The sequence below is a fragment of the Jaculus jaculus genome, chromosome 1, assembly GCF_020740685.1.
Source record: "Jaculus jaculus isolate mJacJac1 chromosome 1, mJacJac1.mat.Y.cur, whole genome shotgun sequence".
NCBI classification, from domain to species: domain Eukaryota; kingdom Metazoa; phylum Chordata; class Mammalia; order Rodentia; family Dipodidae; genus Jaculus; species Jaculus jaculus.
Genome location: NC_059102.1, coordinates 239547060 through 239567279, shown reverse-complemented (window position 1 = coordinate 239567279; position 20220 = coordinate 239547060). Strand labels below are relative to the sequence as shown.

Here is a 20220-nt window from a genome sequence, read left to right as displayed (position 1 = left end):
CTGACTCTTCTGTCCTCTGAAGCAGCCTCAGCCTGGGACACTCTCTCCACTTCTGAATGTGAGGCACACATAGGTTGTACCTGTTACCTGCAGCAAAACACCCTTTGATAGGAAGGTGTCATGACCCTTATTTGGCAAACGAAGATCATACAGGGTATGGTATTACCCAGATTCAAACTCATGTCTTTTTCAAAATCCACATCTAACCATCCTATAGTGCTGTCCTTTCTTCTCCTCCCAACATGATGCCAATGTTTTCATGAATTAATGGATTAAGTCAGTGAGTTCATTAAACATACTTCAAAGTCCTTTTGAATGAAAGTGTGATACAACAGGTCCAAAACCAGCCCTGGCCTGGGCCTCAGCTTGGAGCCCACTTCTGACATCTGTGCACATGATCACAGCTTCAACGGTGGCAAGTGCTCTAGGCTGAGGACTTCGCTGTAAAGAGAAGCCCCACTTTCCTCTTCTCCCTCCCTACAGGGGACAGCAGTAGCATATTTCTCTCTTGTGTTCCATTGGCTGGCAGTCATAGACCTGATGGAAAGCACCCACACCTGGCCCTGTAGCAGGGAGCCCTTCACAAGTTCCTCTCTGGAGTCCCAGCCTGCCACCCCCATCACCATCATAGACCGTTGCTTCCTCTTAAAGGACCTGTTGAAAGACCATCTCCTCTTTGCAGCCTTCCCTGACTGAGACACACCCGCAGGAGCATTCTGCTCATGCTTCAAGCCTTGCCTTCACAAGTATGTTTCTTTCATTCTACTATGTCATGTTTCCATGCTTTTGTCTCCCCAACCACACTGGAGGGGCACAGCTTTCGGGGGAAGTTGCTAAAATGCAATTGTGTGGATCCCACCTCCAGAGATTCCAGTCAAGGGTCAGAACAGAGGGCAGAAGTTCCTACTTCAACAGCTCTACTCTAGATGGTTCTAATGTTGGAGCCCATGCCCCTCTCTTGAGATCACTGATATGGACCTTGAGACTCTCTGTCCCTAGCATACTGTCTTCCTCCCCCCAGGTACCCAAACCTAGCTGATCACTGGCACAATAGAGGATAAATAAACAATGATTTGTCAAGATGACAGCTAATAGAACTGAGTACACTTTCTCTGTGTCCAGGCCTTATTGTAAGCACCAAGTTCATTTCTTCTTTATAGCTGCTGGTTTGATAGGTCACGACATAAGCTCCACCTTAGAGATGAGGAAAGCTACTGCAAAGAAGATAATTAATTGGCTGGAGATCATGCAACCTGTACATAGAGGTGCAGTGTTGTTCTGTCTCTGGAGCCCATTTTCCCATCTACTAACTTTATGAATGAATGAATAATTAGATCAGCAGATGGAAGGATAACAGGTAATGGATGGATGAGTGAATGGATGAATGGATGAAGGTATATGTGGATGGCTGAGGATGCTTTAATGAGGTCCTAGATCCTGCTTGCCATTTCCTATGGCATTAGGGTGAGTTTCTGCATTTGGTCATAAGTGGAACTTGTACTCACGGCATAAAGGATACAGCCTCTTTCTACTCATGGTCACTGGTTACTCACACCGACAATAATTTGGCCACTTGAGGTAAAAGGTGTTCTGGGAGAAGGAGGAGACTGGATTACTTTTTCCCCATCCTTCCCTCTATCTGTCTCCAGGTTTCTTCTTGCCATGTAATAGTACATTCCATCCTTCAAGGTTCTAGGCTAGGGTGAATGACCAGGCTTAGCCACATTCTTGCTTTAATGGATGGAAGATTCTCAGAAGTGTTATGTGTGCTTTCAGGGTTCTTATGTGGTTTGATTTGTCCTCTTACACCCTGTTATCCTACAGCCATCACCCACTAATCCTAGGAGAATTAAAGATGTGTAGAGTGTCTCTGCAGAAGCCTAGATACTTAATACATCTGGAGCACATGGGAGCAAGAGGACTGTCTGTGTGGTAAGCCACTGCGGTCTGTAGGTTGTGAGAGACAATGAAAAAGCAGGTGAGGGGGCTGGAGAGATGGCTTAGCGGTTAAGGCACTTGTCTGCAAAGCCAAAGGACCTTGGTTTGATTCCCCAGGACCCATGTAAGCCAGATGTACAAGGTGGTTTATGCGTCTGGAGGTCGTTTGCAGTGGCTGGAAGCCTGGCATGTCCATTCTCCCTCCCTCTCTCTCTCTCTCTCTCGCTCTCCCTCCTTCCCTCCCTCCCTCTTTCCCTCTCTCAAATAAATAAATAAAAATAAAAACAAAACCAGATGAGAAGACTGCAGGTGATTTGTTGTGGAGCCCCAGGGAATGCTCAGAATGAGGAGGAGTCATCAGAACACGGGAAAGAAGCTCGGCACAAGGGGCAAGGAGAGAAGCGGTTTGTCACTCACCGGTCCTTAAAGAAGAAGATCTCACCACGGATCTGAGCAATGCCATCAAAGATAATGTCCTGTTTGCAAATCTCAGGAGTGACTGGTCCCAGTGTGGGAGTGGGGCCGGTGCCAGTGTCAATGTCAGTGTCCGGGGAGGCCCCTGTGGAAGAGGGGACACCTGATCTTAGACTCTCTACAGCAACAAGGATTCTCCCCAGCAGGCTTAGCCCCAGGGCTGTCCCACCCAACCTGCTAAGGTGAGAAGAAAACATCTTCTGGATCTGGAGGGGTTCTCTCGATACCCAGAGGAGGTGGGCATCATTATTACCCCACTTCATAGATAGGAAAACAAAGACCCAGAAAGGCTGAGTCACTGGGCAAGAATTCAGCATATTCCTCAGGTTTCTAGTTTCACAGGAGACAAGGAAGTGTGGGGGCTACTCCAGGGATATGACACTTTCTTAAGGGTTAACTCCTTTACTCTTCTTAAAATGCAGCCGTAGTTGAGGAAACTGAGCACAAAAGATCCCCACAATCTCTTGCAGCTGGTGCGTAGCAGGGTTCAGACTGAACCCCACACTGCACCTTTAATGTCTTAGATTCCTTCCCACATTTAGCATCTCCAAGTTTCCTCACTCAAGACCACTTTCACTATTTTGCCTGGGTCAAAAACCACCAGGACCATTATAGAATTCATTTCATTTTTAGGAAATGGACTGATTTTTAAACTCTAGTTAAACTCTGTAAGCACAAACAATAATTAAAAAAAGAAGCATTGCTTTTAGGGTCTCATTGTTATGTTTTTATTACCTACTAAAGTAGGAGTATATTGTGAAAACTACAAATGTTCAGGCCTGTATCATCATTTACGTTTCTGCGGCATGGAAAATGCTGTGCAGTAGTCACCCCCTCTCCTGGATCCTACACCATACCCGGTTGCTTAAACCTGGGCAGCTAGGCCAGCTTACTAGCCTAGCAAGTGGAGACCCCCTAGAAATGGGAAGCCAAGGCAGGCATAGACAATTAGTGTTATTTAAAAAGGACAGGGCTGGACTGGAGAGATGGCTCAGGGGTCAAAGGCATTTGCTTGCCAAAAGTGATGGTCTAGGTTCGATTTCCCCAACACACACATAAAGCTAGATGCACTAAGTGACACATGTGTCTGGAGTTCATTTGCAGTGGCAGGAAGCAATGGCACGACCATACTCACTGCCTCTTTCTCTCCCTCTCTCTCTCTCTCAAATAAGTAAGTAAATAATTAATAAAAACTTTTTTAAACAGTATTTTTTTATTATTTATTTATTTGAGAGTGACAGACACAGAGAGAAAGACAGATAGAGGGAGAGAGAGAGGATGGGCGTGCCAGGGCTTCCAACCACTGCAAACGAACTCCAGATGCGTGTGCCCCCTTGTGCATCTGGCTAACGTGGGACCTGGAGAACCGAGCCTCGAACAGGGGTCCTTAGGCTTCACAGGCAAGCGCTTAACCGCTAAGCCATCTCTCCAGCCCAATAAAAACTTTTTAATATATTTATTTATTTATTTGAGAGAGAGAATGGGCATGCCAGGGCCCCTCGCCACTGCAAACGAACTCCAGATGCATGTGGCCCCCTTGTGCATCTGGCTTACATGGGTTCTGGAGAGTTGAACCGGGATCCTTTGGCTTTGTTAAGTGCAAATGCCTTAACCACTAAGCCATCTCTCCAGCCCCATTTTTTTTTTTTTTCTTTTTAAAGAAAGGACTGGCTGTCCAAGTAACCTTAGAGCATTGCTCTGACCTGGAACAAAGCACCCTTCCTGACCCCTGCCTGTGTCCCTGGCCTTCCTGGCTAGATAAGATCGTGCTATTTCCCACTCTAAGAGCCTCTCTTTAAGGCTGAAGGTTGCTCCTAGACTCCTCCCAGCTGATTCTCACCATAGAGCTCCTGGATGCCCTTGATGTCATCGTGGGACAGGCGGAAGTTTTTGGTGAAGGTGTAGATGGGTGCCATCAGAGCCCCAGGATCCTGTGAGTGCTCCAAACCCATAGCGTGGCCGAACTCATGAGCTGCCACAAGGAACAGGCTATACCCTGTAGACCAAAGAAGAGACAGGGTGGGTAGAACTCAGGAGAGAGAATAGATTGGCATCAAGACTTAGTCTGAGGGAGGGAGACTTTGGGGCACATTCCCAGGGAGGGGCTGACAGCCCCAGAAGTGGTATGTGTGGACTTCCTCCTTGTCCTGGGAAGCCTCGTGCTTTCATGAACTTCTTCCAGCATCCTCTTGCCTCTCCTCACATGTGTTCTGAAGGAGGGGGACAGGAAGCATTCGCAGGGCCCACACCTGATGTGCTAAGCGTTAAAAGCCGTGCTTCCTGGCCCTCTGTCTCTCCATAAAGAGCCGGGGCAAAACCTGCTGCTTAGGGTCTTCCACAAGAGACAAGTAGGGGTATGCTGCACCCAGGGCTCCCTCATTTTCCCCAAGAAAAGCGGTCTCTCTGCACACGGGCCCTAGGTTCTAGCATCCCCAGCAGCCCAGGAAAAAAAAAGCCACAAAAATAAAAATAAAAACTATCATTTCCACTTACAAGGGTTACCTAGGCTTAGCTAGAATGCAAGCAAACACTATATCACATTCTGTTGCTTTTGTGGCCTCCTCAAACTCATTGGCATAACTCCCAACTATTTGTTTCTCTTTCTCTCTCTTTGACGTGAGAGCTCACTCTAGCTCAGGCTGACCTGGTACTCACTCTGTAGTCTCAGGCTGACCTCCAACTCACAGCAATCCAACTACCTCTGCTTCCTAAGTACTGGTATTAAAGGCACGTGCCACTGTGCCTGGCTCCAATTACTTGTGAATGTAATTTTATTTGCAGGTATAATTAAAATGGCAGTTAGAACGAGGTGTGGTATGAACACCTGTAATCCCAGCTCAAGGGAGTTTGAGGCCAGTCTGGACAACATAGGGAGACCTTGTCTGAAAAAAACAAACAAACAAAAAAAGAAAAAGGACGTTAAAATAAAATGCTATCACATTGGAGTATTAGCGGCCCTTCATCCTATAGGCTTGTGTCTTCCTGAGAAGAGACACAAAAACAGGTGTAGACACAGAGGGGAGAGAACTATGTAATGACCGAGGCAACGAATGGAGCGAGACCATCTTAGCAGGGTTTGAGGGCCTGCTGACATCTTGATTTTACAATCCCAGCCTCCAGAAGCTGGAAAGAACCAATTTATGGTTTGAGCCACCAGTCTATCACACGTTGTCATGACGACCTGAGCAAGCTAATGTTTACCCTGGTTGAACCACCAGCCATTCGCTGCATCTTGAAGACTACACAGAGCAGGGAAAGCCAGCATCTATCCCAGCTGCCATTTATCAGGGTAAGGAACACTCCTTTTGCAGCCTCTGGACTTTGCCAGTTTCCATGTCTTTGGGAGTAAAACAAATACAAGTAACATGAAGACAGGCTGACCTAATGCTAGCAGTCCCTGGACCAGCTCCTGCCTCAGGCCAACACAGGCCACCCGGGAGCTGAAGCCCAGTGCCCCTGTGGGCTGAACTTAAAGTGCCTACTCACAGTCCTAACTGCGGTAAGGTCAGGGGCTGTACCCTGATCATTCTCTCACCCCACCCTGAGTCTTGGAGGATAGACAGCTGTCCCAGCCAGCTAGGTCCTCAGCACCCAGCACAGAGGAGGACCTGGCACTCACACCTTGGCCAAGGATGGAGCTAGTGTGGCAGAAAGCTGGGAGCTCCTATGAAATCATGCCACATTCCTTCTCACTGGCTGTGTCCCAGCTCCTTGAGGACGTAGCTGAATGGGCGGAGGTGTTTCTAAGGGCACAATAAGCCATGCCTACAATTGAGGCACTTTCAGCAGCAAGAGCCCTGCCTGTAAGGATGGACATAACAGGGCTGCTTCCTACCCAGGATCAGGTGTCAGCCAAGTGACGTCTTGTAAAAGAAACTGTCCTCATAGGTACCGGACAGAGCGTGGGGGCGGCTGTGTCCTCAGTAGAGTGGAAGGTGTCTGGGAGGCACTGTCCGTGCTGGAGTTTGCCTCGGGCACATCTCCAGTCCAAAAGCAGGGGGTATCCACTGTCTGTGGCTAAAGGCCAGGGTCTCATACCTTGATCAGGGCAGAAACCCCACTTCCGGTCATCATCGTAGTTGGTCGAGGTCGCACACCACATCTTCCCGTCACTGCGGCCAGCACTGGTGCAGCTCTCATACTTGTTGCCCAGGAAGGTGAAGGGGAAGACACAGGGGGCACCTTCCGAATTCCCACCCACAGTGGACATAGCTGTAAAGTGAAGGACGAGGATCAAGAGACAGCCGAGACTCTGAGACCACCCCAGGGAGGAATGACATCATGCTGACATTAATAAATCACACACTTGTTCCATCTCATCTCACCCTTCATGAATAACTCTGAACAGATGGACCCCATATTATCTCCCGTATTATGCATGGCTTGAAAGATTAAGAAACTTGCAGCTGAGTCTGGTGGTGTATGCCTTTAATCCCAGCACTTGGAAGGCAGAGGTAGGAAGATTGCTGTGAGTTCAAGGCTACCCTGAGACTATACAGTGAATTCCATATCAGCCTGGGCTAGAGTGAGACCCTATCTTGAAAAGCCAAAAAGAAGGGTGGGGGGAGAAAAAGAAACTTGCTGTTGGGTCTAGAGGTTGCATTACAAGCCTGAGGACATGAATTTGAACCCTAGAACACATACAAAGAGAAACCAGGCATGCTGGTAGCCATGGAGAAAGGTTGATCCCTGGGGCTTTCTGGCCAGCCCACCTAGCCTAATTGGCCAGGTACAAGTCAAAGAAAGAGGTTATCCCTCCAAAAATACAAATAAACAAAGGGGGACAACTGCTGAAAGAGCAACACTCAAGGCATTCCTCTGGCCTGAACCCCCCACATGCTCACCCTCACACAGACAAACATGTATACCCACACAACACGCACACACACACACACACTCTCCCTCCCTCTCTCCCTCTCTCTCTCTCTCTCTCTCTCTCTCTCTCTCCCACCAAAATCAAAACCAAAAGAAAAAAAAAGAATTCATATTGCTAGAAAGTATCAGAGGAGAGATTCAAACCCAGGCAGCCAGAGTCTAGAGCCTGTGGAGAAGGGCAGAGAGGCCAGGTGCTTAAGTGGCTGGGCGTGTTGATGGTCTCAACACAGAGCCCTAGAAGGTGACCCCTCAGACGAGTCCTGCAGAGACCAGCATCTGAGTCAGCTGCACGAAGCAGGCCCAGTACTTCGTGGAGACTGGAGGAAGTGAGAAGGAAGGGAGGGAGCAAGGCAGGGAAGGAGGGAGTCCTTGATGAAAAACAGAGACTGAGAGGAGATAAGATGCTGAGCATGTGGGAGGGGAGACACAAGGTCAAGGGGAAGAAGTACTCAGTGTCGAGGAGGCTAAGGGACGGCGAGTACGAGCCAGCTACGCTGGACAGACCTGCCGGCCAGACTAACACAGCTGTACCAGCTGCCGATGCCCAGTGTCTGTTTGGATTTCTGTACCCGTGCAGCACCAGCTGCTCAGCATTGTGGCTAGCAGGTGAGACTAAGAAAAGGCAGCTGGCGGTGGGCAGGCGGGTGTCTATCACACAGCACGGTGCCGGGCCGCGGGGTGGAAGGAGAGGCGGCGACCCGCACCTGTCTCGGGGCAGAATCCATACTTCTTGTCGCGGTCATAGTCCTCAGTGGTGCCGCACCAGCGGTAGCCGTCGGTGCGTCCCTCGGTGGTGCAGCTGTTGTAGGAGGTGCCCTGGAAGCGGAACGGGAACTTGCAGGGCTGTCCATCCGCATTGCCACCCATGGTGAAAAGGGCTGGGGAGGGAAAGAAATGGGAAGACTGCTATTGAGAAAGAGACACCTGCCTGGGCAGGGATGGCCAGATGCCCACCTGCTGGTTCACTCCAGTCAATTGTTACCTTGTTAAAATATTAAAATCGGGCTGGAGAGATGGCTTAGCGGTTAAGCGCTTGCCTGTGAAGCCTAAGGACCCGGGGTTCGAGGCTCGGTTCCCCAGGTCCCACGTTAGCCAGATGCACAAGGGGGTGCACGCGTCTGGAGTTCGTTTGCAGAGGCTGGAAGCCCTGGCGCATCCATTCTCTCTCTCTCCCTCTACCTGTCTTTCTCTCTCTGTGTCTGTCGCTCTCAAATAAATAAATAAATAAAAAATTTAAAAAATATATATTAAAATATTAAAATCATCTCTACCTGTTGGTCATGAGCTGCTACTCTGGTGCCAGAGAGGACCCCTGCCTGAGTGGCTCACATGATCACTCTCCTCAGACCTCACGGACACCAAGCCATACGATGGTTAACACCTGGGACACAGCTGGTCTCCAGAACTCTGCCATATCCCCAAGGTCACTGTCTATTTTGTGTGACTAATGGTTACAACAGTGGAATTATTACACATACTGTTCATGTGGGAACATCTGTAACAGTGTCTCCATTTGATAGGGAAACTTTCAAAACTTCTTATGTTCCTGGGCTGGAGAGATGGCTCAGAGGTTAAAGGTGCTTGCTTACGAAGCCTGATGGTAAGGATTCCATTCCTCAGAACCCACAAAGAGCCAGATGCAAAAACTGGCACATGCATCTGGAGTTCATATGCAGTGGAAAGAGGCCCTGGTATGTTCATTCTCCTTCTCCCTCTCCCCTTTCAAATAAATAAAAATATTTTTGAAAAATAAAAATAGGCACCTGGAGAGATGGCTTAGCGGTTAAGGCACTTGCCTAAAGCCTAAGGACCCAGGTTTGATTCCCCAGTGCCCACACAAAGCCAGATGCACAAAGTAGCACATGTATCTGGAGTTCATTTGCAGTGACTGGAGGCCCTGATACGCCCATATTCTCTCCCCACGCCTTGACTCCTTCTCTCGCTTTCTTTCTCTGTTTCCAAATAAATAAATTTAAAACATAAAACTAAACTTCTTATGTTCATATGAGAAAGGAAATGAATGAAGTTTGTACCTGAAAACTGAAAAACCACACTAATTACAATCTCTTTTGCGCCCTCCCTCCCTCCCTCTCCTTCTCTCTCTCTGTCTATAGAGGCAGCTCCCCTCTTTTCAGCCACGGACCCTTTTTCAGATAGTCCTGCTGCAGTGCCCGCAGGAGTTCCAGGAGCAGGGGACAGAGGGGCAGCTGCTGTCCAGGTTCCCACTCTGATGACCCCAGCCTGGGTGCCGTGATTGCAGAATGGGGGAGGCATGGGATTTGGGCCAGCCTGTCTGTTTGGAGTTCTCCTGAAGCTCCTCATCCCTTCACCCACCCCAGAGCTACAAAATGGTGTGTCTCTGGGATTGCCAACTAGCAAAACCACAAGTGCGTAACAAGGACCATCTGTGCACCGCGGCGCCAGAGGTGACCTCACCAGGCCTGTTAACCCCACCATGGGCAGAATGGAGCCCGAGCCCTGGCCTCTCAGCCCAGGGTTGGGGGTCTCTATCCTTGATGCTCAGTTCTGCTCAAACACAAGACTTTGCTCTTGCTCTGTAGTTCCAGGAACAGCAGGGCCCAGAGAAGAGGCAGAACTGAGCACGCTCTCTAAAGACTTAGAGTAAAAGATGGTAAAGTGTTAACTTGGATGGGGGCCATCTTTCCCCAGCATCCCATCTGTTACATTTCTGCCACCTAGGAAGCACGTCTCCTCTGGGACCCACCCGCCTCCCAAAGAGGAGAGCAGGCAGCAGACGCTGACTCAGCAGTCAGGAGGGGCTGAGTAACTAGAACCTCCAACCCAGACCCAAACACATATGTGGTATGCACACTTGCACCTGGCTAAGGACCAAGCAAAAGACCAGCATTCCACCCTTCCAACCCACCCCAGCTTATGAAAAGCAGCTGCTTTCACATCCATCATCAATGCTCCTGTTCCAGCTAAGGGGCTGCCTCATGGAAGGGGCGCCACCTTTCCCCAGTCCCTACTTAGAAATGCAAGACACAGAAAGAAATTTTATTTAAGAATCTCTGACCTACTAATGACCAGTGGCTTGAGACCTTATTTAATACAAACTTTGCTTCAGTAATAAAAGTATAACTGGGGCTGGGGATATGCATGGAGGTGGGGTGCTTGCCTATCATGCAGAGGCCCTAAGGGGATTTCTAGTAGGGGGGGATAAACAAAAAGTGTAAACAGGAAGACAATTATCAAGCTCTTTCTTTCCTTCTGTCATGATGATTGGTGCCCACATTCTGTTGCAACAGGGAGAGAGAGATTCACAAACAAGTACAATTATAGTCTCTCCAAAAAAAAACAGTCTTGAAAAATAGAGGCCTTAGGGGATGAGCAAGTAGTTAATGTATAGGAAATGCTTATATTTTCTCCCCATTTTCCTCAAATTTGGAGGAGTTTTGATCTCTGGAAGCACTCTATATGGTGACCTGATTAAACATGAAACTTGTGTACTTCTTTAAAAAACAGATTTAGGATGACAAGGTATGTCAGGGATGTTTCAAAAATGGATTAAACATGAATATCAACATCTTTGCCCTTTATTATAGTCTGAATGTGAAATGCCACCCATAGGCTCCTGTGTTTGAACACTTGGTCTCCAGCTGGTGGCCGTGTTTTGAGAAGATTTGGGAAGTGGAGCCTTGCTAGAGGAAGTGTGTCACTTGAGCAGACCTTGCGGTTGTGTAGTCTGGCCACACTTCCTGCTCCTCCTCTCTACCCTCTTTTCCTGACTCTGGAGGCAATGTGACCAAATTTGCTCACTACTCCTGCCCCCATGCCTTCCCCACCCTATGATGACTACAGCCTCCGGAACTGTAAACCAAAATAAACCCTTCCTCCTTTAAGCTGCTTCCTGTCAGGAATTTGGTCATAGCACTGAGAAAGTAACTAATACATTTTTAACATCCTTTTTTAACATCCCTGTTCCCATAGACAGTGGACATCTCTACATAATGTTTTCAATCATGGATGAACACACACACACACACACACACACACACACACACACACACACACACACAGCCTGATACCCCTGTCATGACACAGGGACACAGCCTGAGCTGGACACCTAGCCTAGAAGGACAGAAGACAAAATCAGGTGGTACAGCTCTTAGGATCACACACTCACAATGTCACTCACTAGCACAAAGGCCATCATGACCAGTGCAGGAATGATGGCTGATATCTCCAGGATTGGAGTCCTCAACTGGGTCGAGTACCAGCATGAGTTGAACCCCTGCTTCCCTATCCCATTATAGGCTTTCCATCCATTTTCATGTCTCGCCTCTTCTCTCCTCCTCCTCTTGAATCCTCAGTCTTGAGGTGCAGAGTAGCTCCAGAGAGAACTACTATGTGTTTTAACCATATGTGCTAAATTCACTGCCGTGTATGTTAAAAAAAAGTTGTATGTACATCAAACTCATGATTTTAAATCTTATTGCTACAGGTGAGACTTCTAAAAATGAGAAGGATTTTAAGTAAATATGAAGTAAGTAAATATGGCCATGCACCGCAAAACAATACTAAAGTCACAGCAGACCACATGTATGACAGTGGTCCCATAACATCAGAGACTTTGGTGATATCACACCCATCTTAAGTTGAATGAGAATACTATGTCTGGGCTGGAGAGATGGCTTAGTGGTTAAGGTGCTTGTTTGCAAGCTTAATAGCCCAGGTTCGAATTTCCAGAACCCATGAAATGCCAGATGCACATAGTGGTGCATGCATCTGGAGTCCATTTGCAGTGAGCCCATTGTCTCCTCCTCTCCCTTCCATTCCCTCTCTCTCTCTCTCTCTGTGCTTGCAAATAATAATGAATGTTTTCTTTAAAAAAAAAAAGAACGCACTGTTCACACAACAGTGATGAACATTAAACAATGCAGGATCCTAGCAGTAAATGACAGACATGGGGATGGATCAAAACAGGATAATGGGCCCTGACCACGGTCCAGTGGCGTGGAGGGAAGCTGCCATTCTGTGGAGTGTGGAGGGTGTCAGCATTCCAGGAACTAATGGAGGCTGGAGGCCTGGGTGAGTAGAGAGTCAGGGCCAGGGTGGATGCTCACCTTCGTGTGGGCAGAAGCCGTACTTGCCATCCTTCTCGAAGTTGTAGGTGGTAGAGCACCAGAGGAAACCATCACTGCGACCTGTATCCGTGCAGCTGTTGTACTCCCGGCCATTGAACAGGAACGGGAACTTACAGTACTCCCCGTCCGCGTTCCCATACTTCACTCGGACCACTGCGGGGACACAAGAGAGGGGCACTGACCTCCCTAGCCTCTGCTGCAAACTCACCCTGGGGGTGTGACTCCCATTCCCCTCTCATCACCCTGATCCCATTGGAGCAGATGAAGCAGAAGCAGATGATTCTAGGTTGCCAGGGAAACCCATGGGCTTTACTTCCAGGGGACAAGCAGACATGTTGAGGGTCACTGTCTTACCTTGTCCTTCCCCCAGAGTCCACAGCTCATCATCGTCAAAGTGGGAGTCTCCCCCAACACCAGTGCCCGGAGCAAAGGCATGTGCCAGGAGCCCATCCTTGCCATCGAAGGGATATCCATCTCCATGTTCTGAAACCCACAGTGGATGTCAGCTTCTAGCCTCCCCAGCCGGGCACCCTGAAGCCCATCCGCACTCCAGTCTGTGTCTGGAGCCCTGTGCCCACCTACATCTGCTCCTTTCCCCTGTTCCACTGGGGTTGTCTTGGATGGAGATGCACAGAGGAAGTGGGCCTGGCTGTTACCTTCCTATGCTCCACACTGTTCCCTTAAGTCCACACGCCTCCCTGGTCCACACCACCGACCTTCGCTATCTACACTGCTGGCATCAGCTCTGCCCCTGCCACACACCTGCTGTGCCACTGCAGCATGCTCACAGCAGACCCCCCTGGTCCCCAGGTCCATACCCCTGCCCTCCTCCCCACACCCCAGCTCTCCATAGATCTAGCCCTGGGCCCAGTGCTTTACCCATGCTCATCCCACACTTATCCCCGCGTCCACACTGATTCTTGACCTGCCCTTTTCCATCGCCACTGCACCACTCAGTGTCCACATCAGCAGCCTTCATGTGTTCACACCGCCAGCTCCGGGTTCCGTCCCTTCACTCCCATGGGTGCACTGCTCCACTAGTTTGACTTGCTTTCCCTTCCCATCTACCAGCTTATCCAGCAGAACTGTCCACAGCGCTGTGAATGTCCTTTGTGCTGTACAATAGGCTGCAGCTGCCTGTGCCTATTAAGCACCTGAGACATTGCTATTGTGACCAAGAGCTAAATTCTAATTTTTAGAAACCTCCTTGGTTTGGAGAGGGCCGAAGAGATTGCTCAGGAGCTAAAGGTGCTTGTTTACAAACCATGATGGCCTAGGTTCGATTCTTCAGTACCCACACAAAGCCAGACCCCAGAAAGTGGCCCATGTGCCAGAAGTTTCCCTCTCTCTCATAAATAAACCTCTTTGTTTTCTTTTACTAATTTAAATCCAAATACTATATGCACACAGGGGCTCCCACAGGGGTACAGTGGGCCTCTTACAAGTCTTCGCTGTCTGAAGTACACTGTCCTCTGCCCTCACATGTGTGACTCACCGTCTGCACTGTGCCTTGCTGCCCACATCTAACCCCCCCCCCCCCGCCCAGTGTCTACACCTGCGACTCTGCTCTCTAAGCTGTCCTCAGGATCCCCATGACTCTCAAAGATCCCCACAGCCCAATTGTCTCTTGGCTGTCCTGCCCGCCAGCCTCCTCCTGCCTACCCCATCGGCCGAAGTTGATCATGATGTCAGCCTCCCCATCATGGATTCGTGAAAACCGTAGAGGAGTCACATCGCTCCAGACTTGGAAGGCCCGGGCGAAGGCATCGTCCACTGTCTCAGGGTCCAGGTCAGGGGTGTAGCCAATGATCCTGGAGGTGACAGACATGCACGTGAGTGCGCGTATATGCAAGTGTGTGGGGGTAAGGGGGCAACGTGTGCACAAAGGGTATGGATATGCATGCACGTGTGAGTGTGCACACAAGCATGCTTGTGAAGATTAGTGGGCTGAATCGAGCTCACTAAGGGAACAACCCTCGTAGAATGTCTTGATGAGATCTGCCCCTGAGAATCAGCACTGGCCATGGATTGGAGCTCTTCACCCCATTAGCAACCAATGATAACACTGCTATGAGATAGAAACCCAGTCAGCAGCCAATCACTGAGCTCCTGCTTCTTGCTCCATTGAGCCAGCGGGTAATTACAATCCCCAAGATTTATGGATGCCCCTGATAAATATGCAACGTAGCTTAGTTCTCCAACCAGCACTAGGAGGATGGGATTTCCTAGCCCGGCTTTGTAGGCAAGGGCAAAAACCAGTGTGAGGCATAGGTCCAGGTCTGCCTGACTCCATTTGCCAAGAACTTTGTATGCAAACTCCTGAGAGTGCCCAGCATTGATATCTCCTGGGCCACCTGAGTTAGGGAAGCCAAGGCCCAAGGACATTCTTGACCCTCTGCCAGCTGGTGCTGCCTCCCCAGCCCCTCGTACCTGTATGTGATCTGGTTCTTGTCCCACTTGGGCTTGCGGGGGAAGAAGTTGTAGTTGGCCACGTCCGGGTTGCCACAGCGAGGCTTCCTCATGGTCTCGATGGTATTCTGGTCAAGGTCACCTGTCTGGGGCAGCCCGAAGAACTTCTGCATTTTCTTGAGGGTGTCCTTCAGCACAAACAAGTTGCAACTCTCCTTGGGGCAGCCGTAGAAGGTGTTCAGGTATTGCTGGGAGGAAAGAGCAGCCCCAAGGCCAGGGGCCACGTTGAGATGACAAAGTGGACTGCTCCAACCAGTCCCCACCCAAATCTGTCACCCCTCCCCCCCAGCTGAGTCAAAGGCTACCGAGGACATAGCCACCACCTTTCATTGCCCTGCAGTCAGTATCCATTAACTCATTTACTGCTCATTATACAGGTTATCCCTATCACATACAAGTAGAAACTAAAACAAACAGGTCAAGAGCCTTGCCTAAGGTCACGCACTTCACAAATGGCAGATCTGGATTTGGTGCCCAGGCATTCTCTGTCCAGAGCCTGTCTTCAAACCATGATACTCCAGCACCCTTCTTGGATACCATCATCTCACTGAGACACTCGACATCTGGATTATTTTCTTCCTTTTTGTTTTCTTATCAAGAGATTGAAGGGTTATTCGCTTGGGCTCTGGTAACAGACCTGGGTTCAAATCTTGGGTCTGCTATTCCTTAAAAGGGACCATGCTTGTCCTTCAGGGGCTCTACCCAAAACCAATCATGCCAGTGCGTAAGTTCAGACACCAAGAGTTTATATACTCAACAAATTTTTTCTGATACCTACTATGTGCCAAGCCCTGTGCTACCGTGGAGATTAACTAGTGAACAGACAGGCCCTTCTTGTTCGTAAGATTTAAAGCCCAGTGCAGGGAGGTGGGTGGATCACAAAGATACACAAAATTAAATAAGTGATAAAGGCTGGGTTAGAAAAATTAAGAGCTGGCTGGAGAGGTGGCTTAGTGGTTAAGCGCTTGCCTGTGAAGCCTAAGGACACCGGTTCGAGGCTCGAATCCCCAGGACCCACGTTAGCCAGATGCACAAGGGGGCACAGGCATCTGGAGTTTGTTTGCAGTGGGTGGACGCCCTGGAGTGCCCATTCTCTCTCTCTCTCTCTCTCTCTCTCTCTCTGTCACTCTCTCTCTGTCACTCTCCAATAAATAAAGAACAAAAAAAAGAAAAAAGAAAAATTAAGAGCCAGGAGTTCTCATGACTTCCTTAACTTCATTGCCAGTAGTCAGCCAAGGGGGGGTGGGGGGAGAGGATACAGTATTAACAACATTATGATAGTAATAAAGGCTAACACTTGCTGAGTGCTTCCCAAGCACCAAGTACTCTTCTAGTGTATAAGATCACCTGTCCTTTTACCCCAAGATAGCTGCCATCATTACCCTCCGTCTACAAATGAAGAAAATGAGAGCGCAGAAGTTCAGAAGTCCCCCAGGCCAGTTGGTTAGCACACTCCATCGGAAGACAGATAAGTATACGTTCAAAGTCCCTAGCTTTTCTTTTTCTTATTTTGTCTTGTGTAGCACAGGCTAGTCTTGCACTCAGGATATTCCTGCCCCAGCCTCCCCTGGAGCTGGGTTTACAGGTGTTTGCCACTAAACCTAGCTAGAGTCCCTCTTGGAAAGCCCTCCTCCATCACTGTATTGCTTCCCTCCTTCATTATCCCTTTTGTAGATATCCCCCACGCACACGCATTGCATTGCCTCTGAGAAACATGGGCTTTCTTGGGCTGTAGGTGTGGGGCCCCAGATAGCTTTTGCCCTGTTCTGATGCTCCACTCTAGCTACTCACCGCCAGGCACATCATTCATTAGACCCTTGAAAAAAGTAGCCCCTAAACATTTGTTACCTCCCAATCCATCTGCCCAGAGGGGACAGAGGCTGCAAAAGAATGGGAGTTGGGGAAAGAGGCTCCCCAAAGTGACCTGAGGCAAGGCTATTCACAGTTCTGGGGAGAATGGAGAGAAACTCGGCTGGTGGTTTGGGAATATCTAGGGTGCTTGAAGCAATAGACGCACAGACATCCTGAGGTCTGGGGAAACATCTAGAGTGGTCCACGGCCACGGCAGGATGTGATCGTGGCACGGTGCAGTGGGATACTCCCCACTCCCCGGCAGCTTATGCAACGCTGTGGCCAAGGGCGCCCCAGAGCCAGGCGCGCGCTCACACAATAACATCTGAGCCGCAGCGCTGGAGCTGGCCAGGAAGGAGGGCGAAGCTGGCCGCTGGCCGACCCCAGCCCGGCGCCGTCCGCCCCCGCCCCACGCGCTTTCTCCTCTCGCCGCCCTCCCGCCGCTGCCACGGGCAGGTTGTCTCCTTCTGTCCTCTGCAAAAGTTCGAAGAAATTTTCTTAAACTTGGATCCTTCCGACCAACTTGTACCCTGAGTCCCTGCTTCCTTCCTGCTCCAGTTATTTGCCAAGTGGTCCTCCAGTGTCTTCCCTCTCCAGATGTGTGCCAAAGACCTCCCCTCCATAAGATTGCCAAGCCCTGCTTTGGCCATCCTTACAAGTGCAAAGATTTGTGCAAATTATAAACCAAAACAGCCCTTCTCAAAGTCCCCCACCCATTTTCAAGAGACCACCTCCCCTTCAGCTGTTTGCCAATGGCCTACCAAGACGCTTGCCAAGGGCTCTGCTGCCAGCTTCCCACATGTGTCCAAAAGTCGTTTATAAAGCCCGCGCCGCCCCAAATCTCCAGATAGTAGACAATGTCCCCTTTATTTACAATTTAAAAACAAAAACAAAAACCTCTTTCCAGACATTTGCCAAATCACCGATCTTCCTCTCCTCAGTTCCTTCCTCGCTCCCTGGATGTGCCCTGAAGTTTTCCAAGTTGGTTATCAAAGGCCTTCTCTACTTTCCAAAGGTCACCCTGCCGCCAAACTTTTACCGAAATGAGCCCTCCATCAGCTAGCCAAAGAACTCCCCCATCGTGTTTACCAAAGCCCCTCCCCACACTGTGTGCCAGCTGAGGGTAGGGCGCCCTCCCCTTCCCCCGTCCTCTGCCTCCGAAAGCTTGTCTAAACTTGGCTGGATGAGGCTAGTATAGCAACTCACCACGGCCAACTCTTTGTCCGTTTTGGGGGCAACATCGCCGGGGAACTTGATGATGGGCGAGGGTGCGGCGATGGCGCGGCCCAGCAGGCAGCCCAGGACGCAGAGAGCCCGTAGGGGACCGGCGAGCGCTCCCCAGGCCACTCGCGCCTCCATCGTTGCGCTCCGGGGCCCCCGCAAGCCGCCCCCGGGGTCGCTGGCTCGGTGCGTGTGGCCGCGTCGCCGCCTGGCTGGCGCCTGCTCCAAGCAGAGTTCCAGGAGTCCTCTGGCTCGGCTGCTGGGGCTGCACCGGGTTCAAGGGCTCATGATGGGGCCCTGCGTCCCAGCCCGCTGCTCGTGCTTGCAGAGCCTGGCAATCCCTTTGTATCCTTAAAGCCCCAGATGCATAGCCTCCAGCCACCACCGGAGGAAGTCTAGAAGCAGCGGAAACTAGGGCGGGCAGCTACCAGATGTGGCCGGCTGGGCTGGGAGCGCGCTGGCAGCGCGAGGCTGGGGGAGGGGGCGCGCTCGGGTCCGCCCCTCTCTGCCCCACCCCCCACTGGCTCTTCTGTTTTCTCCTTTGCTGGCCTCCTGCGTGTGTTTTCCCCTCCTCCCGCCACTCCAGGCCTCTGTGCCCCCCCTCCAGTGCCTCCTCCCCACCCCACTTTTGGTACCCCGCAATCTTGGTCCACAGCTAAGGAGTTCTTGCTGGTAAACACCTGGTGGTGATTGCTCTGGACCCCTTGTCTGGAGGTTGGAGGGCAGCAGTGTTTGAATGGGTCAGGACACCCCACACTCCCTGGAGCAGGGTTGGGGAGGGGGTGGGAAAAGGGATGCTTAGAAACAGGAGAACCAGGGCAGATGGCTTAGAGGTTAAGGCACTTGCTTGCAAAGCCAAAGGCCCCAGGTTTGATTCCCCAGTACCCACTTAAAGCCAGCAGCACAAGGTGGAGCACGCATCTGGAGTTTGCAGTGGCTACAGGGTCTGGCTTGCCCGTTCTCTTATCTACCCGTCTCTCAGATAAATTTTTAAAAAATGGTTAAAAAGAAGGAGGGCCAGTGACATTGATACCTGATCAAGAATCAGAGATTTTGTTAAAGAGAGACTTATTGAGAGTGAGAGGATATATGATGAAAAGCTGAGTTGTGAAGGGGAAAGTGGTGGTGGGGGGGGACAGGTAGTTATCATGGTATGTTGTTTACAATTATGGAAGGTGTCAATACTACAACATTTTGGAAGAAAGAATTAGAGATTTTGGACATTTAGTCATGGAGACTCACAGAGAGTGGAGATAAGTAGAGATGGAGAGAGGCAGAGACAGAGTCCAGCCTCCCTCCTCTCGTCCTTCCTTCCTACTTTGCTTCAATGACTGGATGCTACACATACAGTGAGGAACATGGATAGAATCAGCTCTCTTGTTCCTGAGGACTGTCTCCCCACTCTCAGGAAAGACAGTGTAGTGACGGATAAAACTCTCTTGGGGCCTGACCTCAGACCCTGAACTAAGGGGCATTCCAGGAAGGCTTCCTTGAAGAAGTGGCTTTTCTGCTGATACCTGAAGGGTTATAAAAGGTGGTATGGTTGGGTAGGAGTGGGAAGATGTTCCAGCCACATGCACTGGAAAAGGAAGTCTCCCTGTCTGTACAGGGTAGAGGGATCAACGAGGACCTGTCTGGGAAGAGGGAAGGTGGCACTGGGGTCAGTTCCAGGAGCAAGGTCATAGGCTGAGATGGCCAGGAGACACCTGCCACAGGAACCTTGGAAGTCACAGTGAGGAGTGTGAGCTATCTCAGGGCTCACTGGCTTGCATCCCAGTGGGCTTTGGACATGTTCAGACTTGCCAGGCAGCCTGTGGGGTGGGCTTACCACAGTCAATTGCAAAGAGCCTCTGGGAGGAGCCAGGCCCCGCAGCCGGGCTGGGGGAGGAGCCTGAGGTCCTTTGGGGAGGGGGATTGCCTGCTGGCCAAGCCCCATTTGGATCCTGGCCACATCCTGTGGATAGCCAGAGAGCTAAGCGAGAGAGCAGGGAGTGAAAATGGAAAAAGTTGCTTCACTGAAGCAGGGGTTGCTAACTGGTGGCCTGTGGGCTGAATCCAGCTGGACTGGTATTTTGAAATTTGGGAAACCTAGTGCAAAAATTAGACTTTGGGGTTTTCCTTAAAGAATCGCCCCAGATCTAGCAACCCTGGGTGTCTGTTTCCATGTGCAGCCCTCAGGAAGCTAGGTGGTCCCTTTCAGATGAGGAGGGGCTTTTGGTTGTCCCATTCCTCACTGCTCTCCGTTGTCGTGGGTGGGGCCCACAGCTGTCACTTTCATTTATAT

The 20220-nt window shown here is 50.2% G+C and overlaps 1 protein-coding gene across 1 annotated transcript in view; it reads right to left on the bottom strand.

Moving 5' to 3' along the window:
* The window catches only part of Mmp2 (matrix metallopeptidase 2), a 29507-nt gene extending 11149 nt beyond the window's left edge, over nt 1-18358 (bottom strand). The window contains exons 1-9 of the mRNA XM_004664864.3: nt 17922-18358; nt 14826-15052; nt 14058-14206; nt 12750-12878; nt 12375-12548; nt 7992-8165; nt 6451-6624; nt 4253-4408; nt 2356-2497 (exon numbers count right to left, since the gene is read on the bottom strand). Coding sequence (XP_004664921.1) covers nt 2356-2497; nt 4253-4408; nt 6451-6624; nt 7992-8165; nt 12375-12548; nt 12750-12878; nt 14058-14206; nt 14826-15052; nt 17922-18074 — 1478 coding nt within the window. The 5' untranslated portion in view covers nt 18075-18358. The remainder of the gene's footprint in view (nt 1-2355; nt 2498-4252; nt 4409-6450; nt 6625-7991; nt 8166-12374; nt 12549-12749; nt 12879-14057; nt 14207-14825; nt 15053-17921) is intronic.
* Between the last annotated feature and the right edge of the window lie 1862 nt (nt 18359-20220).